This window comes from Lolium perenne, chromosome 4 (genome assembly GCF_019359855.2).
Source record: "Lolium perenne isolate Kyuss_39 chromosome 4, Kyuss_2.0, whole genome shotgun sequence".
Lineage (NCBI taxonomy): Eukaryota > Viridiplantae > Streptophyta > Magnoliopsida > Poales > Poaceae > Lolium > Lolium perenne.
Window position 1 is genome coordinate 127927734 of NC_067247.2, and position 9804 is coordinate 127937537.

Sequence of the window (9804 nt, forward strand, 5' to 3'; positions counted from 1 at the left end):
GCTACTTTAGCAGCTGTGACACTGACAGCCGCGGCGGGCAGAGAGAGCAGGCCACACAGGCGGTACCAACGCCGTCCTCACCGCCTCCGGTGGTTGCTCAAAACCCCAATCGCCGCCGCCGCCGCCTCCCGGGACCGATCGCGCGAAAACCCTAGCCCCGCCGCCGCCGCCGCCGTCGCAATCGGACCCCCTCGCCCGCGGAGGTACATCCTTGCCGCCCCGACCCACCGCCCGCCTCATATTCAGTTCGCCTCGCCGCCGTTCCCGCTTCTCTCCTTCCGCGGGCCCGTCGGCGCGTCTTCCGCGCGTTCGGGCGAGGGGAACGGCCGGGAGCTTAGGGTTCGGCCCTCCTTGGGTGGCAGGACCTCTTCCTCTGCTCGGAATTTTTTTTGTCTCCCGGCCGGCCCGGCCGGCGGGCGCGAGCGCTGTTGGTTTCGATTTTTTTTTTCAATCCGCATTCCGGCTTTCGGTGCTGGTTTTGGTTCGTGAGGCTGTGATTTTGTGATTGACGGAAAGTTTCTGTTTTGTGACTGATGCTAGAGACCAGAGAGGCGGAATGGGCAACAGCCGGCACGGTCGAGCGCTGAGACCGAGAGACGGAGGCGGTACGGCGAGGGAGAATGCTGCTGCTGGTGGCACTGGCACTGGCACGCATTCTTCCGGAGGTCCCGCGGTCCTGGCGCTGGAGGCCAGCAGCGGCACAAGCAAGACTGCAATGGATGCTCCGCTCCTGCCCAGGAGGTCAGGTCGGATTGCCCCCGCTCCTAGTCAGGAGAGGGCTTCCGCCGGGCTAGGGAATGTGACGAGGCCGCGTTCTAAAAGGCACAAGAATGGAGCGGCGGCGGAGGGAGCACGGCTCGGAGTGTCAACCATGACAAAGAACAGGGCTTTGGGTTCCTTGTTGACAGAATCAGACAGGAGCGCTGGCTCTATGAATGGTGCAGAAGAGCAAGTGAGTGAGAATGCCAGGAATGGGAATGCTAGCAGTTCGTTGAAGAAGCGAAAAGTAACGAATTCCAGAAGTTACATAAAGAGGTTCAAGGCGGTCCAAGGGGCGAATGCCGCAGGTATTAAGATCCTCTTATTATGTTCTGCTTGTGGTTTATAAATAGTCCCATTCCGTTTGACAATTAGCTTTTATGACTTGTGTGGGCTTAGGCACTTTGTTATCCAGCTGCATTGTAATCATGGGGGTGTCTAGCTGAAGGTATAGTGTGGAATAATGTGATTTGGGCTTAAAGGTGGGGGACATTGTCAGTGCGCCATCATTTAGGTGCAAGCAAACAAACCACTTTTGTTTGAGCACCAGATCAACATGGGAATGTCCTATCATGTGTTATTGGATAGCGCAATTGCATTCTGGTTCATGAGGCTTTTACCTGTTAGTTTGACTCTTGATCATTTACCCTGCACTAATTCTTCCAAATTCTAGCATATCTAACTTATCTTTAACTTTCAAGGTGCAGTTGCTGCTTCTCCTGACAGAGTGGGCAAGGAAAACACTGCAGGAGGGCATGTGGCAGACAGCAACATCTCTAAGCTCTGTGAAGGTAGCAGGTTAATTGGAAAAAACAAGAGGCATTCAAGCGATGCTGTATCTAAAGTTTCCAGAAGTCTTGTTTCTGGTTTACATGAAACTTCAGATACAAGAGTCAACCAATCTTCTGCACCATTTTCAGAGGTTTGTCTTCCACTCTTCCCATTTCATTTGGATCATTGCTTTTTTACTCTGTAAAATGGATACTTTTTAAACATATTTGCGAGTTCTTGGTGGACTTAAGTGGCATCTGGAGCAGGAACTATGTAATATTGTGATACTTCTTTCTTTGCCTCTACGTTACTGGCAAAAGAGTTTATTATACTTTTCTTTGGTAAAATTTGCTGGAACATTTATCCTCTTAACTGGGATATTTGCTATACTGTACATTTAATTAAAAAACATCTCCGGACTTATAGAACTACATATATACCTTCATAACAATATTGTTCTGAGAAATTAACTCTTTCATTTGGTGGACAACACTTCAAAGATGTGTCAGTTGACATAGCTAATATTTATTTAGTAGATTTCAGAACTTGATAAATAGGAGTAGTCATTATTTCCAATGTTCATAAATCACCCATGTGCCATGCTCCATATTTTTGTGTTTCCTCGTACTATTATACTATAATTATTTATCTGTTCATTTATCACTATATATATGCTTTGATTGTAGAACTGATCACAAATGCCTTTAACTTATATCAGGAACCCTCAACCAGTGAGTCTAGAAATACTGGACATATTGAGATAGACAATATTGCTAAGCCAAGTATGTTGCTGGGAGGCACGACTTCTCTTGTTAGGGGAGTTAATGCAAACTATGATGACACTCTTGACACAGATGGAGTCCACTTGGAGTCACCAGATTTGGCTTCCTCACAAAGCCTCGTAGCCTTGGTTGGAATTCAAGCTGTTCTATCATGCATGTCTTCCCAACAAGGTACAGATCTGTCTGCTCAACAAAATGTAGCACCTTCACGGTATCCACCTGCCGAAGCAGGACAGATAGGGTTGTCAGGCACACAGGTGGTTCAGGTTTTGCAGCCTGAAATGCAACCATCAATCTTATTTTTGGATGCTCCACCTCAAAACACGCACCCTGATGTCGGGAGCGAAACAGTTTGTGAACCAGATGGAGCAACTGGACTGTCAGAGGGAGGCACAGCAACTTCTCACCATTTTGGTGATGTCAGAGTGCAATTCCAGGGAAAATATGATGGCAATGTAGCTGCGGAACCAGTGCTTCAAGAATCTCCAACTTACCATGCAGATAGCCCAGTTACCCTACACGTGTCTACGAAAGTTGAAGCCCATATTTGTGAACCAAGTATGGCTGCAAAACAAAGTACAAATCCACCTGCACAACAAACTTCCACAATTTCGCGGAATCCACCAGCTGAAGTGCAACCATTTATCTCATTGCCTGATCAACCTACAGGGGCGGAGCAGGCAGGTACGTTGGGCTCGATTGCAGCGCAGGATTTGCAGCCTGAAATGCAGCCATCAACCTTAACGCAGGATGTTCCATTTGAAAGAACGTATCTGTCTGTCATGCCTGTGATACAAAGTCCAGTTGTCCTTCAATATGTAGGGCCTTCGCTGGATCCACATGCAGGAGTAGAATCAGCAGGCCTAGTGATAGCTCATGATCTGCAGTCCAAAGTACAACCATCAGCCTCAGTACCTTCTGAACAAAGTACATGTCTACCGGGCGAGCAAAGATTAGCAACCTCACAACATCGACCAGCAGATGCAGAACCAGTAGGCATTCTAGGCACAGAGGCATCCTGTAATTTGCAGCCTGAAGTGCAACCATCAACCTCGATGCTGAATAAACCTGAAGAGATAGAGGATGAACATGAGGCAGAGGATGAACCTGCAGAGACAGAGCAAGCAGGTACCCTGGGTGCCTTAGCATCTCAGGATTTGCAGTCTGAAAAACAATTATTAACCTCAACGCAGGATGTTCCATTTGAACAAACTTATCTGTCTGGTATGTCTGTGCTACAAAGTCCTACTGTCCATCAAATTGTAGAACCCTCACTGGATCCACATGCAGGAGTAGAACCAGTGGGCATGGTGACAGCACATGATCTCCAGCCCAAAATACAACCATCAGACGCTGCCAAAATACAACTATCAGTCTCAGTGTCTGCTGAACAAAGTACAAGTATACCTGCCCAACAAAGTTTAACAACTTCACAACAACCACCAGCAGAAGCAAAACCGGCAGGTATTCCAGGCACAGGGCCAGCCTGTGATTTGCAGCCCACAGTGCAACCATCAACCTCAGTGCAGGATGAACTTGCAGAGGCAGAGGATGAACCTGAGGTACCTGAGTATGAACCTGAGGTACCTGAGTATGAACCTGAGATAGAGGATGAACCTGCAGAGTCGGAGCGAGCACGCATCTTGGGTGCCATGCCTGCTCAGGATTTGCAACCTGAAATGCAATCATCAACATCAACGCAGGTGGTTCCATTTGAACAAACTTATCTCCCTGGCATGCCTGTGGTACAAGATCTGGCTATCCATCGAAGTGTAGAACCTTCACTGGATCCACATGCAGGAGTAGAATCAATGGGTATGGTGACAATTCAGGATCTCCAGTCTGAAATACTACCATCAGCCACAGTGCATGCTGAACAAAGTACAAGCCTGCCTGCCCAACAAAGTTTAGCAACTTCACAACATCCACCAGCAGAAACAAAACCAGTACGTATTCTAGGCCTAGAGCTAGCCTGCGATTTGCAGCCCGAAGTGCAACCATCAACCTCATTGCATGATGAACCTGCAGAGCCACAAGATGAATCAGAGGCAGAGGATGAACCTGAGGTTCCTGAGATAGAAGATGAACCCAAGGCAGAGGGTGAACCTGAGATAGAGGATGGAGCTGCAGAGGCAGAGGGAGCAGGTACCTTGGGTGCCATAGTCACTCAGGATTTGCAACTTGAAATGCAATCATCAACCTCAAAGCAGGTTGTTCCATTTGAACGAACTTATCTGTCTGGCATGCCTGTGCTACAAGGTTCGACTATCCATCGAAGTGTTGAACCTTCACCGGATCCACAGGCAGGAGTAGAATCAGCGGGCATGGTGACAGTTCATGATCTCCAGTCTGAAATACTAGCATCATACTTAGTTCCTATGGAACAAAGTACAACTCTTCCTGCCCAACAAAGCTTAGTAACTTCACGACATTTACCTGCAAATATTCTGGTCACAGAGGCCGCTTGCGGTTTGCAGCCTTTGCAAGGTGAAGTGCAACAGTCAACCAGAATGCATGATCAACCTGCAGAAGAACCAGCATGCATCATGGGCGACGTAGCTGCTCAGAGTTTGCACCCTGAAACGCAACCATCAACTTCAATGCAGAGTGCTCCTTTTGAAAGAACCTGTCTGGTTGGCATGCCTGTGGTACAAAGTCCTACTCTCCATCATAGTTTAGAAGCTTCACTGGATCCACATGTCAGAGCAGAATCAACGCATACGTTGGGCACGGTGACAGATCATGATCTGCAATCTGAAGTACAGCAATCGGCCTCAATGCAGGATCGACCTGCAGAAGCAGAGGTGACAGTTATGTTAGGCTCCACGGCAGCCCATGATTTGCAGCCTGAACTGCAATCACTAAACACAGTTCAGGATGTTCCAGTTGAAAGAATAAACTCCGAAGAAAGGAGACAAGTTGGTTTTCAGCCAAATATTGTACCTGGTCCTGAGCAGCCTATCCAAATACCTCCAGTCACAACGTTAGTGTTCAATAACCCAATACTTAGCGACGAACCGCTGACAAATGAGCTGGACAGGTTAATGCATTGCAACAATGTGCTTAGCAAAGACCATGAACATAAGGTTTACTTTTTATTCCGTCTGTTATCTGTTTAACTGTAAATTGTCTTTGCTAGTCATCAGTTATTTCATTTCTTCCTTGGCTCCAACATCTATTTTTCAACAGAAAACACTACTTCTAATAGAGTACAACCAAGAAATAGAGAAGATAAAAAAGAATTACGACTCATTGCTTCAAAACGAAGATTCCACTTATCTTCAGACCGAGCGGGAGCTTACTGATCTCCACAGGAAAGTACTTCTAAACAAATCGCTAGCTGAGAATTTTCGAGGATTGTTCCCACCATCGCCTGCAGCTCAAGGTATCCAACTAAACGTTTCTAGCATATATCCCGTTTTCCAAAATAATATTCTGATCATAACTAGTTTTTCATCATTTAGCTTTGTTTGCTATGATATTTTTGTTTAGTGCATATTTTTAAAATCCAACCTTTTTTGTTTTCAACTGTTTGTGCATGTTGTTCATACACGAATCATCTACAACCATCCTGTGTATATTCGGTCGTTTTGTATGGTGAACATATTATATCGTGATCTGTTAGCAGTGTCATTCTCCTGCTGTTTCTGGGTTCATTTAAACAAAGGGTAATTAAGATCCAGGATCTGTTGCTTAGTCAGATGCTCCTTAATCCATAGATCATGTGACTAATGGTTTGTTTTTACCCTGTGCAATGCAGGGAGATCGACGAGCCCTGTAATGGAGCAGCCATTTGAGTCTTCTTCAGTGGCTCAAACTGCAGCATCACCAGTTATCTTGTCATCAGCCATCAGACCACCCATGCATAATTCACCAGGATCCTATGTCCGGCCTTCATTTGTGGCTCAACCATCATCATCATCATCATGGAATGCCCAACCAGATTCAACCCTACCTGGCAATCTCTATGGAACGTCATCATCACTTTTTGTGCCAGCGCCTGTGCAATATGGCAGCTATGGATCTGCTGGATCACAATCGCGTGCTCTCCAACCACAATCAGCCTTACCCGGCAATCTCTACATGGCAATGTCACATGTTCCTCCGCCGCGTCTGCCACGGGGCAACTACAGGTCTGCTGGAGCACGACTGCGTTCGTTCCCTCCTCATCTGCGGCAGCTCAGGATGCCATCTCCATATGCCTTTCACGCAGGCCAGCAGCAGCTCCCTGCTTCTAATGCAGGGAATACATCGTTGGGACAGTATGTCCCTGTTATGATAGGGAGCTTTGCATCGACAATTCCACAGAGAGGTGCGCTACTGAACTCCATGGATTCAAGTTCAGTTCACCAGACAATGTTACCATCAGCATCGAGCTCACTTCCACCTCACCTAGCGTACTCACTGACATCTGGTCGATATCCACAGTCAATGGTGAACTTCTTGCAGTCATCTAGCTCAAATCCCGCCTTCTTTCCAGCCCAGCAATCATCATATCAAAACATAGCCTTGGGCAGCACCTCAGGTCTGCCGAATGCAGTGCCAGGAAGCCAGCACCCTGGTGCTCAAATAGCCGGCGCCTATCAGTCTGGCACTGAATCGGCATCGCTAAATGCGCATCTCCCAGCTAGGTTTGGCCTGGGTAGCAGTAGCAGCCCCGTAAGTGCAGGGACCAGCGCAGTTGTTGTGTGCTTGTCTGACGATGAATAGTAGCGATGCAGGCTCAAGTAGATCTGCTGGCTGTTACTGCTGTGATGGTCAGATGTCTTGACTTAGAAGCCGCTGATCTAACGACTCTAGCATCATCCTTGTAGCGAAGAGATGGACAATTGCAAATCGGGAAAAAATTGCACCTGTAGAGAAAAGTAGAAGCTGATATAGTACTGGTATTTTACCAAATTTTGTATACTGTCGGTTAATGTAGCAAATGGAAGTTAATGTAGTGCTAGACTGCTAGTCAATTGGCTGACTCTTTGTTAGCTTGAGAGTTGAGACCAGTCATGGCATCTTCTCCTAATTTTGGACAACCTGAAAATATAACTAATTCTCTTGAAAACCAATGTTTTTTTTGAAGGGTCATACTCCCTCTGCCCAATGAAAGTTGTCAAAGTTTGGATGTATCTAATGGAAATCCACTTTTGAACATGGGAGCATATACTCCTGCTACCTAAGAAAAACATTTTAAAATGTGAGAAAATATGAAATTTTTGGGCGTATATGTTGACATTATTTGCGCGCACGCCATGTTTTGCGGAAAACTGACATTTTCTATGTTTTGTGTAAAAAGGATAAAGAAATGTGTCGTGAAAAGGATTTTTTTAAGTTCACCTTACGCACCGGCGCAGCCAATCCCTGCTCCCCACTGCCCCCGCCTTCGCAGATGGCTGGATCTTCTTTTCGCCGTTGCCGCCCCTCTTTGCCACCCATCCGCATCGTGACTCAGGGCCGCAACACCACACTGGCTACCGTTGACCCCTGCCACCGTTGTCGCAAAAGAAGTACAAAGGTGTGTGGCAGCAGCCTTAGGGGACCTAGGCGACGGGGATCTATGACCACAACTTCGCCAAGAAGATCCGGTTGGGGAGCTTCTAGTTGGCGGCGCATTGGCATGCGCCTACGACATAAAAAAAAACGTCCGGCTCCACGACGATGGCAACGGGGAGATCAACTTCCCCAAGTTTGACGACCCCATGCAGGAGACTTGGCTGATGTCAACCGCTGCGTGGCCCTGCAAGTGAGGCATAGGAGGATATGGAGGCTGAGTGAGCCGGCGAGGAGTACATGGCGGAGCTCCGCCACCGCTACCTATAGCGCACCGAGGAGGAGGATCGAGACTTCACGCAGCACGCCACCCTCCGCGCATTGTCATCGACCGCCGCTCCCTCATCGTCCACCAGAGGTACCTCTGCCGACGCTCGAGCTCCCCGCGCCGCCGTGATTCCTCAACATGAGGTCGTGGAACTCACCGTTGAGGATACCGAATCGTCGCTGGATGAGTGGCTGGACGAGAACTTCCAAGACACCGAGTAGTTTAAATCTACTTTTAAATCTAGTTTGAGCTATGTTTCAGTCTAGATTTAATGTATAATCGAACCAAGTTTGTCTCTGAACTATGTATTGTTTTAATCAATGTTTGTCTACATATTTGACCTGCATCACACCTGTTTGATGATACAATGTTTGAGCCAAATTTTGGATATAGGGGCATAAGAATGAGAGTTCGGCTATAACGTGCACTTTTTTAGAGGAGCAAATTAGCTCCTCTAAAGGGTAGGGAGGGTTTTGATCCTCTAAATTATAGGCTTGCCGCTTACAGTTAGGGATGCTTCAAGTACTGTAAATAAAATTAATCTATCATGAAAGTGTAGTGGATGCAAACACAAGAACATCACGGCTTTAAAGAACTCGATTTACTGACGGCGTAGAGATTTGATTGTTATTTTGCAAGTCTTGTCTATTTTAATCTTATATATGGATATGCATTATTACTTAAGTTTACTTGTGTTTCATTTTAAAGTTTAATAATGTCAAGCTTTATGTACTCCCTCCGTTCATAAGCAAATGTCTTAGATTTGTCTAAGTTTAGATGTAGGCGTGTTTTGGAACATGGGAGCATATGCTCCCTCTATTTTAAAATTCATCTTACACATATTTTGAACTTCAAAAAAATTGAAACGAAAAATTTGCACGTACATCTTCACGTGCTACGCGCTCACAAAGTTGTTTCACAAAAAATGAACTTCTCATGTGACGTGTGTAAAAAAGACAAAAAATAATGCATTTTACAAGATAAAATTTTACTTTTTTGCATAGGCCACAAAAAATATTGATTTTTCGTGAAACTTGATGAATGCACATATATTATGTAGATGTACATGTAGATTTTTTTCTCAAACTTTTTTGACAACTCAAAATATAATTTTTGGTATACCGAATTGAATTTCCGCTACATACATCTAAATTTTAAGAAACCTAAGAGCATCTCCAGTCGCGTCCCCCAAACCGTCCCCCAAATGGCGCCAGATTGAGCGTTTGGGGGACACGTTTTATTCGTGCCGCGTTTGGGGGATGTCGCTCCCCAGTCGCGTCCCCCAAACGCCACCCCCAAACATTAAATAATTTTTTAAAAAAACACAACCATTATCAAATATAGCATACAAATAAATATGTTTGCGAAGATTGTTTTCAAATTAAAATATAACAAACAATAAAACAACTAAACAAATGTAATAAATAGGGCTAGATCAAGGTGTCGCGGCATTTGCTAATAATCCTTTGATCCTCCACAAATGCTCAACGAGATCAGCTTGAAGTTGCTCGTGAACATTGCTATCACGGATCTCTGCGTTCATGGCGAGAAAATCAGCAAAATCTGGAGGCAACTCATGATCAACCTCCGCAAGAGGGCCTTCACACTCATAGGGACCAACATGTGACCTGGCATGATTCTTGCGGTCATCCTCGATGATCATGTTGTGCATGATCACATAAG

General features: G+C 45.9%; 1 protein-coding gene across 1 annotated transcript; it reads left to right on the forward strand.

The window, feature by feature from the left end:
* LOC127293863 (uncharacterized) lies at positions 1-7329 on the forward strand. The gene is made up of 6 exons (XM_051323550.2): positions 1-203; positions 541-1067; positions 1467-1681; positions 2249-5398; positions 5502-5697; positions 6073-7329. The coding sequence occupies exons 2-6, from the start codon at positions 557-559 to the stop codon at positions 7020-7022; spliced, it is 5022 nt and encodes a 1673-aa protein (XP_051179510.1). The 5' UTR covers positions 1-203; positions 541-556; the 3' UTR covers positions 7023-7329.
* Positions 7330-9804: the final 2475 nt, after the last annotated feature.

Coding starts and splice junctions, on each gene's coding strand:
- LOC127293863 (XM_051323550.2), top strand. CDS start 557: ATGGGCAACAGCCGGCACGGTCGAGCGCTGAGACCGAGAGACGGAGGC. Junction 1,068..1,466: donor CCAAGGGGCGAATGCCGCAG/GTATTAAGATCC, acceptor TTCAAGGTGCAG/TTGCTGCTTCTCCTGACAGA. Junction 5,399..5,501: donor GCAAAGACCATGAACATAAG/GTTTACTTTTTA, acceptor ATTTTTCAACAG/AAAACACTACTTCTAATAGA.